The following is a 20,496-nucleotide window of genomic DNA, read 5'->3' as shown; positions in this document are numbered from 1 at the left end:
GAAGTCTCCTAAAATGAATGCATTGCAGTCTGTTTCCCTCTTTACTTCTGTTAGTATTTGTTTCATATATGCTGGTGCTCCTGTGTTGGGTGCATATATATTTAGAATGGTTATATCCTCTTTTTGGACTGAGCCCTTTATCGTTATGTAGTGTCCTTCTTTATCTCTTGTTACTTTGTTACTTTTGAAGTCTATTTTGTCTGATATTAGTAGTGCAACCCCTGCTTTCTTCTCGCTGTTGTTTGCCTGAAATATGTTTTTCCATCCCTTGACTTTTAGTCTGTGCATGCCTTTGCATTTAAGGTGAGTTTCTTGTAAGCAGCATATAGATGGGTCTTGCTTTTTTATCCATTCTATTACTCTGTGTCTTTTGATTGGTGCATTAAGTCCATTTACATTTAGGGTGACTATTGAGAGATATGTACTTATTGCCATTGCAGGCTTAAGATTCGTGGTTACCAAACGTTCAAGGTTAGCCTCTTTAGTATCTTACTGCCTAACTTAGCTCGCTTATTGAGCTGTTATATACACTGTCTGGAGATTCTTGTCTTCTCTCCCTTCTTATTCCTCCTCCTCCATTCTTCATATGTTGTGTGTTTTGTTCTGTGCTCATTTTAGGAGTGCTCCCATCTAGAGCAGTCCCTGTAAGATGCCCTCTAGAGTTGGTTTGTGGGAAGCAAATTCCCTCAGCTTTTGCTTGTCTGGGAATTGTTTAATCCCTCCTTCATATTTAAATGATAGTCGTGCTGGATACAGTATCCTTGGTACAAGGCCCTTCTATTTCATTGCATTAAATATATCACGCCATTCTCTTCTGGCCTGTAGGGTTTCTGTCGAGAAGTCTGATGTTAGCCTGATGGGTTTTCCTTTATAGGTGACCTTTTTCTCTCTAGCTGCCTTTAAAACTCTTTCCTTGTCCTTAATCCTTGCCATTTTAAGTACTATGTGTCTTGGTGTTGTCTTCCTTGGATCCTTTCTGTTGGTGGTTCTGTGTATTTCTATGGTCTGTTCGATTATTTCCTCCCCCCGTTTGGGGAAGTTTTCAGCAATTATTTCTTCAAAGAGACTTTCTATCCCTTTTCCTCTCTCTTCTTCTTCTAGTACCCCTATAATACGGATATTGTTCGTTTTGGATTGTCACATAGTTCTCTTAGTGTTGTTTCATTCCTTGAGATCCTTTTATCTCTCTCTATGTCAGCTTCTATATGTTCCTGTTCTCTGGTTTCTCTTCCGTCAATGGCCTCTTGCATCTTATCCATTCTGCTTATAAATCCTTCCAGGGTTTGTTTCACTTCTGTGATCTCCTTCCTGACATCTGTGATCTCCCTCCGGACTTCATCCCATTGCTCTTGCATTTTTCTCTGTATCTCATCCCATTGCTCTTGCATTTTTCTCTGCATGTCCATCAGCATGTTCATGATTTTTATTTTGAATTCTTTTTCAGGAAGACTGGTTAGGTCTGTCTCCTTCTCAGGTGTTGTCTCTGTGATCTTTGTCTGCCTGTAGTTTTGCCTTTTCATGGTGATAGTGATAGTTTGCAGAGGTGGTACAAGTGACAGCTGGAAGAGCTTTCCTTCTTGCTGGTTTGTGGCCTTCCTCTCCTGGAGAATAGCAACCTCTAGTGGCTTGTGCTGGGCAGCTGTGTTCAGACAGGGCTTCTGTTTCCTGCCCGGCTGCTATGGAGTTTATCTCTTCTGTAGCTGTTGGTGTGGCTTGGCTCAGGCTGCTATTCCAAAATAGTGGAGCCCCCTTGGAGGGTGAGCGGCCGGGAATCTATTTATCTCCATAAGGGGCCTCTGTGCTCCCTGCTGCCCAGGGGTTTAGAGTGCCCAGAGATCCCCAGATTCCCTGCCTCTGGACTAAGTGTCCTGCCCTGCCCCTTTAAGACTTCCAAAAAGCACTCTGCAAACCAAAAGAACAACAGCAACAACAAAAGAAGAAAAAATATATAAATAAATAAATAATTAATTAATTTTTAAAAAAAGAAAGAAAAATGCACAATTTTCTTTGTCCTCAGGCGCCAGTCTCAGTCACCCACTCACCAGTCTTGCTTCCCTGTTTCCCTAGTATTAGTGTCCCTGTCCCTTTAAGACTTCCAAAAAGCACTCACCAAAAAAAAAAAAAAAAAAAAAGTCCACTCCCGTTTCTTTGTTCTCCGGCGTCCGTCTCAGGCACCCGCTCACCGTCCTGCCGCCCTGTTTCCCTAGTGTCCAGGACCCCACGCATGCACTGTGTCTGCGCTCTGGTCTGGATGGCTGGGGCTGGGTGTTCAGCAGTCCTGGGCTCCTTCTCCCTCCCTGCTGACTCCTGTCCACCTGCCGGGAGCTGGGGGGAGGGATGCTTGGGTCCCACCGGGCTGGGGCTTTTATCTTACCCCCTTCACGAGATGCTGGGTTCTCGCAGGTGTGTATGTGGTCTGGATGTTGTCCTGTGTCCTCTGGTCTCTACTTTAGGAAGTGTTGTCTTTGTTATATTTTCATAGATAAATGTGGTTTTTGGAGGAGATTTCTGCTGTTCTACTCATGCCGCCATCTTGGCTCCGCCTCTCTCAAATGATTTTATATTGGTGAATTCTGCTTAATTCAGTGATCCATGTTTCTGTCAATAATTGTAGGGAAGAGGAAAAAATCTATTATAATAGATAACTGTGAGACTCCAGGTAGATGTAGAGATTATGGCTTGTCTGTACTTACTTTCTCTTTAGCTATATTACTGTCCCATTTTTTGTGTATTGGGTTCTCTATTCCTGGGCAAGAGAAAAATACCACTAAATCTATTGATGATTTTAATTCTGCTCATGGTCAAGATAATGTTATATACTCATAATATCTATAAAATCAGTTTTCTTTAGATGGGCATGCCTCTTTATAGCACTAGTCATGATATATTGATGTGCCATGTACTAATTTGTTCACACTTCATTTCTCTAGCACATACTAGGCATTGGAATGTTTCTTAAACTGAACAATTAAATGATATCACATTCTTGAGACTAATGCCAATTTGTTTAAAAGTTATTTACATCAATTTTACTTTCAATGCTATTTTTAATATTATTATAAAGAATTTGCAAACTATGACTAGTAAAGTATAGATTGGAAATAACAGCCTGAAAACCAGGAGGGTGCAAAGATGCTATGAAAGTGGTTGTATCTTTCCTGTATTGTTGCATTAAAAACCAACACTTAGAGACTTCAATGAATTATTATTTCTCACAAGTCTGTGGGTTTGCTGGGCTCAGTTGGGTATATCTTCTTTTGGCCTTCTGGGATCACACATGTGGCTGAAATAATATGTTAGCTTAACTGGGGGTAGAGAATCTAAGATGGCCTCACTCAGATGTCTGGACCTTAGTGCTATCTGTTCTGCAAGGCCTTTTGCTCCACATGGTCTCTCATCGTTCTATAGCAGCCTCCATAGCAGCCTCATTTCCTTTCACGGTAATAGAAGTTTAACAAAAGAATGGAGGTAGAAGCTATTAGACCTTTTGAGATCTAGTTTCAGAACTCCCACACCATGACTTCAAACCCATTCTATTGGTCAGAGTCACAGTTTCAACCCAGATGCAGAGTTTGGGAAATAGACTACAACTCTTGACCTATAAAGAATTTATAAAGAATACATGAGTATATTTAATATACCACAGTACTATATGCATAATTGTTGAGTACAAATTTTGTTTTTGAGCTGGTTATGGAGTGGGAAATGAGGCATTAAGGTGCTAGCTGTAGAAGGAAGAATAAATACCAGAAACTTTCATTTTTAAAAATTCCTTTATATTTTAAGAGTACATGCATATTGTAAAAAATTCCAAAAATTAAAGAAAGTAAAAAATTAAATACATTTCAAATCTAATTACCCTGAAATAACTAGTATTAAGATTAGTTGTAAAACATTCCAGCATCTTTCTATGCCTATATTACAGGTGAAGAATGGTGGATGAATGCTTAATTGAATGAAAGACATAGCTACACAAAATTAGGATAATTCTCTAGAGCTAATACAGAATAACATTTTATTTCATTTAAGCAGAAGAAATATAAAGTGAATGAAATAGCATATTACAAGATTATGTGCTAAACAGGTCTCTCTGAAGATAAAAGAAATTAGGAAAATCATTAATAGGCTATAGTCATATTTTTAACTCTCATCTTTTTAAACCTTAGAAATGATTGGTTGAATCCCTCCTGTGAAAGATAAGGATACTAGCACTGTTATATTTCCTTCTGCCTACCCTGTCCTTGTCTTCAATATTCTGTTTATTATGATCATTTTTTAAAAAAACATGTTTAAACAATAAGCAGTCCTCAAACTGAACTTATTTTACAAGCCATTGCCGAGAAGTAGGAAGAAAGATAAAGTCAGCCCAGACTATGTCAGCTCTGGACAGACTTACACAGAGAAAAATGAAAGAAGCAAAAAGCCAGAGAGAATATATAATGTTTGTTGGAATACTCTGCTTTTCATTTTATTAAATGTCCAGTATTAGAGTCTTTCTATTTACATAAGGGCTTAACTCATTATGTGAAGGTATCATTATGTTTCAGATTAGTTCCCCATTCGGTGTGCATTTGTTCCTGGAACTTTCATCTTGGTCAGAGAGAGTCAGCTCCTTGTCTCACCTGTTTCTCACAGCTGCTTACAAGATGAAAAAGATAAGGAGTTTCTTCACTTTGCATTTCTTTAAATTGACGATATTAGTGAGAATTTTTCAGATTTTCATAATTCATCATTATGATTTCTTCGGAGCCAAAGCAGCATTGGGAGCCTAAGCTGCCCTGGGAGCCTCACCATGCTGCACTACGCTTCCCAAAGATCTTTCATTTCCATCCTAGGCCACCCAACTTTTGACATTTATGATGTGACGCTATATCTTTTTTCTTTATTGTTGCTTGTGGAGGTTTTTTCCTCTAGTTTTTATTTTTTTGTTGTTCATTTTTGTAGATATTGAGGGTGAAAATTGTGCAATATAACTTCATTCTACTATGCTAATGTGAAAGGAAGCTCAATGCTGTTTTTAAAAAAATACGTTCAATATAAGAGAAAATTAATTAAAGTAGACAGTGCCATCAGCTTCAGTTTTGCAACCAATGCAGAGGAAATTAAGATTCTGTATTTCTGCCAAGGTTCCAGGTGATACAAATACTGCTGGTTTTCAGATCATACTTTTACTAATAAGGTCCTAGATAACTAGACTTAGAGCTACTCTACTTGACTGTTTCCTTGAGACTAGGTATTGCACTTTATTATTCTTTGTATCCCTGTTACCTAATGAAGTGTTTGAATAAAAGTATGCTCTGACGTATTTTCTTGTTAAATAAATGAACTGATGAGTTATATAAATATACAACTATTAGGTGCCCAGAATATTCATATTCTATATTGGTGGTTGAGAAAGAATCCATATGTTTGGATACCAACTGAGTGAAGGATAGGATTGCTATTTGTGTTAAAACTCCAAAAGCCTAACTAAAATTTTTGCTCAGATGAAAAACTGTCGCACATAACACAGCTACTTTGGAAAGCAAAATACTACTTCCCAAATACTTGAACAAATCCTTAATTGAGCTCAAGATATCAAGTAATATTTAAATGAAAAAGTCTCTGCAGTGTTACCAGTTATCCATCCTGGGAATAGGAAAATGTAAGTAATATTCCTATGGTGCAACTAACCTTAAGCTGTATGACATTTTTGTGGGCCCACCCAGTTGAGTTAACTGTGAAATTCACCTTCAGGTAACTGAACACATTTTCTCTTTAAGACTAGTAGTTCTCAATTGCTTGGCTATACTTTAAATAAAACTACTTGGGAAACTTTTTAAAATTCCAGTGCCCAGGTAGCACCACAGAAATAGGACCCAAGCATCAGTATTTTTTCATGCTCCACAAATGATTTCAGTGTACAACTAAGGTTATGAACCATTACTTGACTGTGAGTTCGTTGAAAGCAGAGTCACTCAATCATTTATGTTTTAACTCTTAACATCTAATATCTACGTGGTATAGGTACTCAGTAAATGTTCACTTAGTCGGTGAATTATGCTATAAGCAGTTATTGCCTACTGTCAAACGGTAGCCTTCTTCAGTATAAAGGGACTATTTTGACTTTGTTAGCACCTGGAAATTTGAAAAGTCCAAAAGCCCATTTGGTATTAACAATACTGAAAATTGGTATTCAATGGAGATTTGTGTGTATGTGTATTTGAGATATTTTATTAATACAACTTCAGTTTCATTACCACTTTTTATCAAGATCTCAAGTAAAATAGGATGTGGTCAGAGATGAGAAAGCTGTGGCACAGAAACTCCAGTACTGTGGTGGGGTACTTAGGAATGGTACAAAGAAATCTAGAGTGTTCTAGGGCCCATTAGTAGGAGGATAGTCAGTTAATCTCATTGCTGAGTTGTGGCATCAACACTGTTTTTTTAATAGACCAAATAGAACAATAACTACTTAGAATAATCAGTATTTATGCCTTTCTACTATTTAAATAGAAGCATAAGACAATGGAAATTTTAAGTTTGGTTTATGAAACCACCTCATAATCACCTTATTATAATACTCGTTGATTTTTGTGTGTGTGTGAGCTTTCCTCAGGACATTATAACTATAATGGAATGGAAGTTTTTCAGTTAGGCTCTCAGTCTACAAACTATGTCTTTTAAAAATAATTTGCTGACATTAATTAATCACAGTGAGAAAAATCCCCTTCATTTGGAACTTTGGGTTCTCCATTCCTGCAATACCAGGATTAAATAAAAATGTGTGAGGGTAAGGGAAAAAATCAATTTTAGATCCTGAATTTGTCCTAAATAATTATCCTGCATTTTATGTCACTAATGAATTTGAGAACTGAGAACCATTTATTTTACATTTAGGTATTAGCTGGCTTCTTGCATTTCATGCCTAGTGACTAGCAAGTAAATGATACTATTGTATTATTAAATTTAGACCCAAATTGTAAAAAGATAGTGAAATATAATACCAAAGCATGTATTTGATTACAATTTAAATGAGCACTTAATAGTCCTTTTTAATAAATAACCAAAATGTAGGATGGACAAATAGAAGTAGAAGAGAATAAGCAGATAGAGATCCTAGTTCCACTTCTTTACAAACTAGCTGGTAACTTTTGGTAAATTATTTAACCACTTTGTACTTAAATTTCCTATCTGGAAAATGAAGAGGCAAATCTGTTGAGGCCTCTACCAACTCCAAAACTTTATGGTCTCTAAATCCAATTTCTGTCATAGTACTGGTGTGGAAAAATAGAACATTAAGCAATCATTTATTCTACATGTTTGTTTTAAGGCAACTATGTAAAATAAATCCTAAAAATGTAAAATTTTTCCCAAGCAAATTGAAACAGCAGAAAATACTGACTCAGTCACAGACAGAATATAAGGAAGCATATATTAAGGGTGCAACAGATCTGGTTTGAATCACAGTTCTTACTCCTTCTAGTGTTTGAGCCTATTAATGAGTTTCTGGATCTCTCTATATCCATTAATGAAAAAAATGAATGAGTCACCTTCCTTAACTATAAAATTGAAGTATATTTACTTGACAAGATTCATATAGTTATTAAATAATGAGATCATATGATCAACACATAGATAGTACTCAGTTTTTTTAACCTGGGTTTAATTTGAATGGCTGAAGTGAACTTCAGGTATGCCATGTAAGTACATAAATATTAATTATAATTTCTTTATTTATGGATATTTTCCATGTTTCATTTACTTTAAGAATTTGATGCTTACATTCTCATTTTCTATAACAAATGAAATAACCAAAACTGCAGTGTGTTTTAATCAACAGGGAAACTATCCCATGAACTGTGCTTCAAAATTTTCTTTGATGGTTGAAAAGAATTTGTATTTTCTCACTGTACAGAAAGCATTTGAATATGTGCATGTTTTGAGCAGTCAGGCAAGCCCTTCTGCATATGACAATATTATTGTTTTCTTTCAGGAAACCCTGATAGATTGGTGTGATGAAAAGGAACTTAATTTGATTTTAACAACTGGAGGAACAGGGTTTGCACCCCGAGATGTCACTCCTGAGGTGAGATAGTATATGCCTTTGTCATATTCAAGGAGTAAATGATTCATAATACTGTTAAACTTTTTTACTATTTTATATTATTTTTGTAATTTTACTAGAACAAGAGACTTGTGATTCTAAGAATGTGAAAATTTTGCTGTAGAAGAATCATTACATTAAAAAAATGTTCCTCGACTTTTTTTTCTTTGGACTGAACCTAGAAGTGATATAATATGAGGAAGATAGAACTGGTCCAGAAGTTAATCCTGCATTTGCTCATTGCTCTGTGGTATCAGCTGAATTTTAGGCATATTGCCAAAGGAGGTGATAGCAAAACTCTGATTCAGCGTGGCATCTGGTCTGATCTACTTTGTTACTATAATTCAAAATGTATCTGACTTCTCTTTTCTTGAAATAGCCTTGTCATTAGTCTCAAAGCATAACAGAATGACTACAAAAGAATATTTATACATTTTTATGATTTTAATGAGAAAGAGTTGTATATTCCATAATTCTAAATGTGAATTTAAATGCAGAATTTAATAAGCCAAAAAGCAGAATCAATATCTAGGCTTCATGCCACAAGAATCACCTTCAACCTTTGCTCAGGGAGAAAAATTAGGAAAAGAATGAAATGTAGGCAAGTAATCAGTGAGATGGGAAAACAATCTTTTCAAGGAAGCTTTACACTTCAGATATCACTTCAGAGTCATATGCAAACTTATGTTATCACTTGTTACATTGATTCCTTAATCTTCTAAAATAAGTGTTTCTTGGCTAAATTTCAACTTAATGTTAATTATGTCAAATCAGTACTACTGTATCTACCATCTTATTAACAGCAAGATACGTTTGCTCTGCACTTATTAATAAGTACTGTCCTTCTTACTCTAGTATAGTAGAGTAGTTTTCAAACTTTAGCCTGCACCATAGTTAGAGGGCTTGTTAAAATAGATTTCTGGCACGTACCCACAGAGTTCCTAATCAGTAAATCTGTAATGGGTCCTGAGAATTTGTATTTTTAACAAGGCCTTAGGTGATGTAGATGTTGCTAGCCCATGGACCATACTTCCAGACTTTGAGAAGCCACTCTTTTAGTGTATGAAAATGCTAAATTTTTAAAGTAAGTTATAAAATATTTTCTATTCTTCTATGTGAAAATCATGGCACAGAAAATTTTTTGAGTGTTATTACAATTACACTTATAAAGAAAATGGTTTTGCTTTTGAAGCAATCAGAATAGAGTTGTATTGGGAAATTGTTCATTTCAACTGCTTAAAAAAGAAATCATCCATATATAATTTATTTAGCTTCTGGGTCCTAAGGGGTCCTTTAGCCAGCTTTTACATTTCTTTTAAACTGTTCAGCTAACTAAGTGCAATTGGAGGTAAGCTATCTCCTATAGAAGTGTGTTTGTGTTCTATATTGTTTATAAGAAAGTTACCTATGTATTTGAAGACATTGATTTGTGAAGTTTGGGAGTTTTGTTAAGTGTTTGAAGTAAATGACCTTGGGTTTACATATCTCTATTTCTGTGTGATGGCTTGAAATTTTCATAATGTTATTTATGTATCAGAAAAGTAGAAAAAAGTTACTGTAGAATTCATTAATAGCCAGACAATATTATTTTTAATCATGTGGAAATATTTTTGTATCACAAAGTTAAGTATTTTGTATATTGTGAAGCTTCAAATTAATACCAAATGCTAGGTTGAAAATTCACACCTTTGAATTCTGGCTCTGCTGTATACTAACAAGTTGGCCATAGACTAGGCATTAGACTTTCTGTGGCTTATTTCCTTTGAAATGAGGGAAACAAAAGTACCTATCTAGTAGGGTGGCAGTGAGGATTCAGTGAGAACTATTCCTGGCATTTTAGTGAGTGCTATATAAGAGATAGCTTATAAGATTAAATCTTCTCTATTAGTTGCTGTCTAACCATGAAGAGGACAAATTGGTTAATATATTTTTGTATCTAACCACCAAATGAACAAAAACAATCTCATACAGATTTAAACTATATCCATGAAATCGTCACAATCTTGTTAAATTTTTTTTTAATTTTGTTATAGTAAGCTTCATATTTTGTCTTTTCCATCTCCATTTAAATCAGAGGTCTTAAATTTCTACCATTCTAATGCCTGTTTATTCCCTTCCCCTGTTTTTTGGTACTGTTAGTTGACAAGAGTCTATTTCTTTCCATGACCTTGAATATTTTCTTATATCAGAAATGGAGAAGTCCCTTGTTAAATGAAGTTTTACCTGAAAACCTTATATTCATATATGCCTAAAGCAACTACCTATATAATATTATATTAGGGGTTTTTTAATGAGTTTAAAATATATATAAATATGACTTCTCTAAAATCTGTTTTTGAAAACAGGTGACTTAACTGATTGTGAATATCTTGATCTTTGATACTTTCCTTCACTTCATATTATACACAGACACACACACACATATGGTATGATTATCTATAGCATAAGCCTATAAAACTGTTCAGCCTTTGAAAAATAAACATAAAAGCAATATAGAGCCATCCAAAAATAATTGTACTAAATTCCCATTTCCTCTACACTCTTGAATAGTTGCAATTCTTATAATATCTGAAATAGAACCCTGGAATGTCAGCTAGGAATCCAGAAATATAATTTTGGGTCTGTAATAATATATTTATTTGTCTTTAAGTTTTTTGTCTTATATGATTATATCTAAAAAGAGAGGAAACTATTTCTAGACCACATTTACCTATATACAACTTAGGATTGCAAATATTTTTAAATAGAGTCAGAAGTTACTGATAGAAAACACAAATGTTAATGATAAAGGTAAAATAATATAAAGCATCTCTCTTAAGATACTAATATTTTACAGTCAATAATTATCAATAATTAGTTTGATCTACAAATACAAAGGACAGTTTTTTATGGGATGTATGTGTTGTTAGACAAAAAAAGGGAGAAAATGATGAATAGAATGAGAAATAAACAATTTAAAGTTATAATCAATGGGTTTGAACCTTAGAGAAAATAAAAAGCTTAATAAACTTAGGTTTCTTCTCACATTGAAATGAAAATGAAAAATGTAATAGCAAGTTTACAAAAGTATATCCTGTTTGTTTACATATTTTATAGAAATAAGGTAGGCAATCAGAATTTCTTTTCCCCCAAAATTAGTTTCTGTTTTTAAGCCCTGTATCTTAGAATGCAGTTCATCCAGTAGTTGCATGCCTGCTGCCGGCACCCTGCCTCTAAACATGAGATATATCAAAACTTACATGTAACATTACCATAATCACACTCTTCAACTTTTTAGTTTTATTGGAATGGAAAAAGTATCTTTTTTTAAGAATAGATTATATTTTTTCTGATCTGATAAAGGTTGGGTAATTTGTTGGCACAGGAGAAATGCTAGTAATTATGAAATTCTATGGAACATAAGAACTTAGTGCTGTACTCATCACTATATAAAGTATTATCTTTTTGTGCCCCATTATCACTTAAAAATTATGTATTTTCAAAATAGGTATTATCTAAAGAATATTCTTAAAAGTATAATTAAAGATGTACAAATGAAGTGAAGTGAAAGCCCTTTACACATAAGTTCTAGAAGAGACTAAAAGATTAAGAGGCATTTAAAAAAAGAACATCTATGTAAATACAAAGAAATGTTTAATAATGTTGTAAATTAGAAGGTATCAAATTATTTAATGTTTATAAGGTAAAAATAACTTACAGCGGTTTTAGAGTATTAGGCTACATCAGAATAAAGGGTTGTGTATTCAAATATTTTTATTACGAATTAAGAAGTTAAATAAAAGCCTGCCATACATCTTTACTCTCATCTACTCACTCATTCATTGTGCTTTTCATTTTTAATCCTTAATGTGTATCTGATGCCATGCTGGGTGCTGGAGTTAAAAAAATGAACGAGATATAGTCACTATCCTCAAGAAACTCTTAATCTATCACAGAAGTCAGCAGACTACAGCCTGCAGGCCAAATCCAGCCTATCAAATTTTTCTGTATGGCTTGTGAGTTTAGAGGGGATTTTGCATTTTTAAGTGGCTGAAGAAAATTAAAAGAAGAATAATACATTGTGAGACATGAAAATTATTTGATATTTACATTTCAGTATCCATAAATGAAGTTTTATTGGAACACAGCCATACCTAGATATGGCTAAGGCTGTTATTAGCCTAAGGCTAATTGCCTAAGGCTACAACAGCAGAGTTAAGTAGTTACAACCAAAACCAAATAGCTTACAAAACCTAAAATATTTATCATCTAACCCTTTGCTGAAAGTTTGCCGACCCCCTGGTCTGACAATAAGTCATCTTTTTATTGACTTTTTAAACTGATTTGTACCTTTTTTTAACTTATTGGATCTTTTGTTCTTTAATAAACCAAAATTATGTGGTCTTCAATTCTTAACTTTAATTTTTTCTTTTTGTTTTGTTTTATTCTTATTGGACTGTAGTTGATAATACACCATTATATTGGATTCAGATTTACAACATAGTGACTCGATAATTATATACATTACTAAATGCTCGCCACAGTAATTGTAGTCACCTCCTGTTACCATACCAAGATATTGTAATATTGGATATATTCTGTATGTTATACTTCCATTTTTACAACTAATTTAAAATTTGAATTTTGTACCTCTATCCCCTTCACCTCTTTTACCCATCCCACCACTCCCCTCCCTATGGTAGCCAATAGTCTGTTGTCAGTATTTATGTGTCTGTTTCTTTTTTTCTTTTTCTTTTTTAGATTCTACATATAAGTGAAATCATATGGTATTTGTCTTTCCCTATCTGACATATTTCACTTTAAGCAAGGAAATACTTTTCTGCCATAATGACATGTATTGCTTCAGTGTCTCAATAGACAATATAGCATAACAAAAATAAAAGGTCCCTTATTCTAAAGAATATATAAAATTTTGAACTTTCAAAATTGATCATATTAATGGATTTGTTATACCTTAAATAAAATATCATTCTTAAAAACCTTTTCAAACTGTTGTTCTTAGTAATACCTCCTAACAAAAGTACCCTGATATAATTGGTCATTATGAAATAATCAAAACAGAGGATTAATGAAAATTTCAGTTAACTGTAAATGTGATTAATTTATTAAGGGACATTAATTTAAAAGGGTTCTTATCGTTCATTTCAGAAGTGAAAAGTCATCTGAGAATATGACCAATGCTAAAAGGATTACAATACTCAAAAATCTGATCCAAAGGATGAATTTCTAGGAAAAGATTATGAATTCCTGAAGGCATATTCTGTGTATAGTCTATAATATTTACACTTCTTTAAAATGCATTGCTAAGCCTTTCTACAAATATTTTTCACCTAGGTTATTAAGAATTTTTTCAAGAAAATATCAAAGAAAAAACTAATAAATTTTTTGAAATTTATATCTTTCATCATTTTAGATGTGTTAACTATTAGTCAGGTACCGTTTTATGTAGTCATTAACTATTTTTCTATGCTTCAAAAATGAGAGTACTGTGTAAGTAAAAGGAAGGAGACAGAATTGACCTGAGTTACTACTGACTACACTAACATGATTCCCAATTTGTGACTCATGAAAATTAGTGAGAATTGACATTTAAGAGCTTCATAAAGTTAACAATGAACATTTTAACAATCAGAAAAACTGCCGTTATAGGAAAATCATAGCAAAACATCATGTTTAATCATTTGTTTTTGAAAGAAAATTTGAGCACTAAAAATTTATAGTCATTTTCTAGTCCATATAATATTCTCCAGAAAAAATTACTTCTGGAAAAATTTCATATACTGATACTATAGAACCCTATAAATACTTAGTTTACAGTTTTAGGCTTGTTTTGACTAACTTAAAATACCTGTTGTACATGGTAAAGCTAAAAAGAACCATATTGAACTGAGATTTTGAGTATCTTAAAATTGTTCTGTATATATAGGATAACTCAACAACATAAAATTGATAACAGAGCAGAATAGTAGAAACCCTTGAAATATTTAAAACAAGACTGAATAAAGTATAGCAGTCAGATAAGGTTATATTTTATGCCATTTTAAGGACCTCTTCCTTGACTTTCTACAAATAGTCCTCAACATGGGAAACATAGTAACATGTCTTATCTTTCTCTAAACATGTAGGGCTGCAGTATGATACAGGAGAAACACACTATAAAGTCAGACAGACCTGTATTTGATTCCCAACTTTGCTACTACCTTATTGTGAAATTAAGGCAAATTAAACTGCTTAAACTTCAGTTTTCTATCTGCTAAATTAGCTAGTGCCTACTTCCCCAGGTGGTGGTTCTAATAATTGAGATAATAAAAGTAGCCAACAATAATAATTAGTACATATACAACACTTACCATGTGTCAGGAGCTGTTTTAAGGATATGTTAATTCATTTAACCTTCAAAACAACCGTATGAGACAAGTACTATCATTACATCTATTTTAAAAATGGAGAAACTGAGACACAGATCAATTAATGGACTTGCCCAAGGTTATCCAAGCTAATAAAGTGACAATAATTCATGTAAAGGGATCTAATATATTGGTTGGTATCTTTGTAGATACTCAGTAAATGTTTGTTTTTTTCTTTAGTTTTATCTTCCTCATTTAATTATTAACACAAATTAGGTATAATAGCCCCCAAAATTTCTGTTACTAACCATTGTACCTCTGGTATATATTGTTAGCTACTAACATAACTGGTGGATATGTCTAAAAAATAAAGATGTAAGTCAGAATTTCCCCACTACTACTTTAGGGTTTGGATGAAAAAATGATAATAAAAATTTCTATAGTCTGTTGAATACGGGGAATGTGGATTAGGAGCACAGTTTTATTAAGTACCTCCTGATATCCTGCCTGAACTTACTATTTATTTTGTTGTAGGTCATTAATTCCTCTGTATTTTAAAATTTTTGGAATATGACTCAGAACAGTTCAGATATAGTCAGGGTAACTTTTAGTAATAGTCCACTTTATTTCTAGAATTTTGTAAATTATTTTGCATTATCTGTTGAAAGCAGTGTATGTCTCAGAGAATAGGCACACTTATGACCTACCATTTGCTAAAAACAACAATTAACAAATATTTATTGAGTACCTTGAGCTTTATTTTATGCACCTAAAATAGTCACCTAACAAATCAAGACAGTATAAATCTAGTATCAGAAATATTCAGCCAGTTCAGACCAGAAGATTCCTTTAAAGGGAAAGATTAAGAAGGAGCTGAGTAATCACGGAAATTTTTATACATGTAGAATTTAAGCTAAAAATGGAGAGAAGTAGGATTCAGATTAGAACAGAATAGGACATAAATGGGAGTTAGAAAGAAGGAAAAATGTAGGCTACAGGAAAAAGATAAAATAGTTAAAATCTTTCTGGATAGAGCAGAGGATTCACTTTATATAGAAATATGTATAAGCTAGGCCTGTGTTATTTTACTCTCTCAGAACAGCTAGAATAGTACCATCTACAGAGATGAAAACAGCAACTGTTATTCAGAGATTGCTTAGAAGCCAGAATTCAATCTACTATCAACCAGTACACACAGTAAACTCATGCCATCAGGCTCTCTAAATATAGACCCTTTTGAGAATTGGCAATTATTCAAAAGCACATCAACACATTCCCCAGTAGGTTCAATGTCATCTTCTTTAAAAAATTCTCAAGCCCTGTTTTTGTTTTGTTTTGTTTTTAAGTCTTGATTTCATGTGCAAAACTAGTGGCTATCTACACCATTATTTGTCTACAAAATTTAAACTGCTATGAAGCACCAAATTCCAATTTGTTGATCTGTTGTGTGAAATTATTTTCAGTCAATACTTAACTTATAATCAAGACAATCAAGGAATGTTTTCTTATCATAGAATTTGTCAGTGCTGTCTTAAGTTAGCTTAGCATTTTATGTAAAACTACAAATTATATAATGATAAAGAAATCACAGTGTCTCAGACTGAGGAGAATTCAAAGGCCATTCTGTTTCTTCTCCAAAGAAGAAATACAAATGGCCTTAAGTATATTTCTTAATTGCATGCTCTTACTCTGTGCCAAAATACTTGCTCAGCTTTTGGTGGGGTTCCCATGTGAAGAAGAGAGATCATATCAATAAACATTACAAATAAGTATAAATATACTAATTATGGTAAATTCTATATCTAATTAGAGCCCTTACTAAAAAGGTAGTTTACTTGTATAATCTTTTATGAGGCAACATCACATTCCATTAATTGTTAAGAGTATAGACTGCTTGGGTTTGAATCCTAGATCCACTTCTTATTAGTGTATGCTCTTACACTAACTTAACATCCTATACCTCAGTTATCTTATGTGTGAAAGAGAGAAAGCAAGAGTACTTAACCCACAGGGTAGTTATATTATGTGAGTTAATCTAAGTAATACATTACCAAAATACTAAAAACAATATTTTCTGTTTAAATATTTGCTGTTACTACCAGTATAAAAAGCTTTAGCTTAAAAAATAAGTAGATAATGGCTAAATAAATACTGAAAGAACTTAGAGGGAAAAAAACAAGGACAGGACCTAAAGTATGCAATAGTATAGTTGTGGGAAAGGAAAAAGAAATGGAGATAGCATGTTAAATATTTTTATCTTGAAATTAATGAGTGATACAATCTTGAAATCACTTTTCAGTTCATCCTTACAAGCCTACTGTCATAAAATGAACAGAGGTTGGCACACCAGAATGCTTTAATTTTGCAAAATATATGCTATAACATTGACAACATAGTATCATTAACTATTTTACAAATACAAAATGCTAAAAGCATATTTATCTATATATAGTTTCGGGAATGGAGATTTCAGGCTATTCTTTTCTTCATTATTGTCCAAAATCAAGAATATAAATTAATCTAATATTAGTTCTCCATCTATAAAATGAACTTAAGGTAATAAAAGAGAGACCAAAGGTCTAAGGCAACAATGCAGAAGAAGCAGTTGATCGTGTTGCAAAGACCAATTGATAAAAGAGGACATAAAGTATACTCCTCTGTGAAGACTGAAGATAACATTATAGCAATGTATGTCATTGGGATAACTTAAGTGTTTTCCCACCTCACCTTCTTCACCCCTTTCTATAAGTTTGATTGCAGCATGTGATATAATATCCTTGTATGTAGTAATCCTCAGGGTGAAACTTTATATAAAGAAGAGATGGGTCAGTTTTGATTAGGAGGTGATTACTGAATAGGGTTTTGTAAGTTTTTAAAATACTTTTCTACAAAATATAGTCATTTGAACCAATGAGAAAGTAACTTAGTTTTGAATATTGTATAAATAAAGTATAATGTGTCCTTGCTGTGATTCACAGCTACATTGTATAGGAGCCCCCCATTATAATGAGGTCACTTCAACACCCCATTGATGAGGCTTAAAAAAGATTCACTTAATGCCAATTTCCTACTATTGTTAAGAGTAGGGTATTTAGAAATTTGGTTAATTATGTAATACTCTGATATGAGTTCTATTTGTGGGCCTATTTATTTTCCTTTCTTGTTTCCTCCGTTCTTGACATTTCCAAGACTTACCTATACTGTACCTAGTGCCATAAGATAGGCTACTCTGTAGGGTGGACAGATGTATGAATATCACCATCAGTTTTAAATATTATTTAGATATTTGAGAGGGCTGTTTTTATATAATATGGAAAGCAAGTCCTAGGATAAATGTACCATGACTTGGACAACAGTAACAACATTATTAACAATAATGCTCTATCTTATTTTGCTCAAACTTCAGTTATTACTCTTTCCCTTCTAAATATAAAATACTTTTGGATGGGGTCAGTAAACTTGTTCTTGAGAGATACAGATAGTAATATTTTAGGCTTTATGGGCTATATGGTTTCTGTCATAACTACTCAATTCCGTCAGCCCTGTAGCATAAAAGGTGCCATAAAATGCTATAAATGAATGGGCCTTGCTTTGCCTCAATAAAACTTTATTTATGGATACTGTAATTGAATTTCATATAATTTATACATGCATTAAATATTATTTTGATTTTCTTTCAATCATTTAAGAATGTAAAGTTCACTTTTAGATTGTAGGCAATGCAAAAAAACAGGCAACAGTCAGGATTTGTCCCATTGGCTGGGGCTTGCCAACTTCTATTTTAGAATATTCCTTTTCTACAGGATACTAGCATCTGCTCTGTTAATCAAAAGCACATAGTATGTGAGCTTTCAGAAAAATGCTCTAAGAATTTAAGACAGAGAAAGGAGATGCCCCACAAACAAGTTAACTCTTCGTAGACTGAAATATGTCCTGAGTGCCTAATGTATATTTGCCAGGCTCTGTTCAAGATATTGGGATATAGCAATGAACAAAGAAGTCAAAAGTCCCTGCCTTTGTGAATTTACATTTTAGTGGGGTGACAAAGTACATAAGTGAACAAGTAAATGTATAGTACTAAGGATGGTGATAAGAACTGTAGATAAAAATAAACAACTGGGGAACATGGATAGGTAGTACAAGAGGGACAGAGGGTTGTAATTTTAAATAAGGCCATCAAGAAAGGCTTCATTGATAAGGTGACATCTCAGGAAAACCTAAAGGAGGAGAGGGAGCAAGCCATGACTTATGTAGAACCTGTATGTCATCCTTAGTATAATGGACAGTTTTGAGCAGAGCTGTTACATGATCTGATTTATATTTTAACAGGAAGACCATTTAGGAAACTATTGAAATAATCCAAGTGAAAAACGATAGCCACTTAGACCAGTGATAGAAGTGAAGGTAGTGAGAATTATTGATAAATATTTTAATGTAGTGGTACCAGATGAAATAAGAGAATGAGAGAAGTCAGGTATAAGATCCAGGATTTTGACTTGGGCAATTGGAAGGATGAGCTGCCATTTACTGAAATGGAGAAGACTGGAAAGGGTATGTTTGAGAAGGAAGACTACCTTTAGAAATCCAAGTAGAGATGTAAAGTTGGCAGTTAGTTATATGCATCTGGAGTTCAGAGGAGAAGTCTGAGCTAAAGATATTATTTATTAGAGTCATCTACATCTTAATGGAATTAAAATACATGACAACTGAGATCATCAAGGTATTTACTAGTATTACTATTTTTTTATTTATTAAAAACACTGCCCCTGCTTCCTTTCCCATCCTCTTGCAAAGAGGTAGGTGGTTACTAGTAACCTATCTCCTCTGCTCAGTCACAAAGAGTGGAAGGGATCCCACTGAATCAGGAACCTGACCTACACAGGAAGTACTGTTAGCTGGCCATCCTCAAATTTTGTCATGGTGTAAACATGGGAGTGAATGTGAATTTTCCCAAGTACCTCCTTGCTGGAAACTGTTTGCACTGGAGGTAAGTGTGAAAGGGGAGGTTGTGGGAAATGATGGGGTGAGGGCTTCCTAAACCTTTCCCAAGCCTCAGAAATGGCTTGATTCTGAGGAACGGAGAAGGTTCAGGCTGGTTCTTATTGCCCTGAACCAGTTCATACAGCCCTAATTTGACTTGCTTTCCTCAAACTGGGAGTCAGAAATCCCTTTTCTCTTCTGTTTTTCTGCTGCAGAAATTCCCAACACTCCCATTTTGTGGGCTCCAGAAAGGGGTAAGCGAAGACTTCAATCCCAGCCAATCATTTCCAGATTAATAATTTTTAGTGTTTTGGTTTCTTTTTTCATCATAAAAAAATGCTTGGACCCATTTTTCCCATCTGTTTAATTTCCTTGTGGACTGTTATGTATCTATGTTCTAGGGTCATTCTGTATCCCTGGGCAATAGAGTTCAGATCCATCTGCTGTTTCCATTTGTGTGCTATTCTCTTGTGGATTTTCATATGCAGTTTATCAATGACTGTTTCCTAGGTGGAAGACACCCAATTCAGGAGACTGCTACACTCTCAATCTCATCTTCTCCTGAATGGTGTTTATTCCCCTGCTGACAGCTTTTCACTATCCTACCCAACTGCTTCTAATGATATGTCATTGCTTCTCTGCTGTCCTGTCTTCCTGCTCTGAGTTCCTTTGATTTTGTCTTGACTTCTTGCCCCACTCTATTCATCTCCTGAATGATTTGCATTCTTCACTCACTGGTGCTTTGTCCATCAGCAAATGGCCTAGTACTGCCATATCCATCTGCTATTTTAGTATTTTAGACTGCCCAGCATTATCTATCTGCCCCCGCTCCCATTCTTCTATACCATGGCCTTCCAGTTGCTATGCTACCCACCTGCCTGATCTTGCCCTACCCAATCTATGCCTGTAATTTTATAAATAGGTTCACATTGTTTAGCACTTCTGCTACCTATCTCCCCTTGCCTTGTGCCACTAAGTTGGACTACTGACTGAGTTTGCTTGAATACTATCTCTTCTACCTATTTAACACATATGGCTGCCCCATTAATTAACTTGAGATATTGCACTCATCTGTGTACTTAG

At 34.0% G+C, this 20,496-nt stretch overlaps 1 protein-coding gene across 15 annotated transcripts in view; it reads left to right on the top strand.

Annotated features, from left to right (window-relative positions):
- GPHN (gephyrin) overlaps positions 1–20,496 on the top strand; it is a 710,040-nt gene that overhangs the window by 341,296 nt on the left and 348,248 nt on the right. For 8 of the 15 annotated variants that reach the window (XM_037005467.2, XM_037005787.2, XM_037005423.2 and 5 more), the window contains exons 4-5: positions 7,976–8,068; positions 19,629–19,667. In XM_037005467.2, coding sequence (XP_036861362.1) covers positions 7,976–8,068; positions 19,629–19,667 — 132 coding nt within the window. The remainder of the gene's footprint in view (positions 1–7,975; positions 8,069–19,628; positions 19,668–20,496) is intronic. The other 7 variants (XM_073242241.1, XM_037005850.2, XM_037005705.2 and 4 more) reach the window with 1 other exon arrangement.

Source organism: Manis javanica, chromosome 8 (genome assembly GCF_040802235.1).
Source record: "Manis javanica isolate MJ-LG chromosome 8, MJ_LKY, whole genome shotgun sequence".
Lineage (NCBI taxonomy): Eukaryota > Metazoa > Chordata > Mammalia > Pholidota > Manidae > Manis > Manis javanica.
Note: the sequence above shows the minus strand (reverse complement) of the source record. Positions and strands in the feature narration are given on the sequence as shown.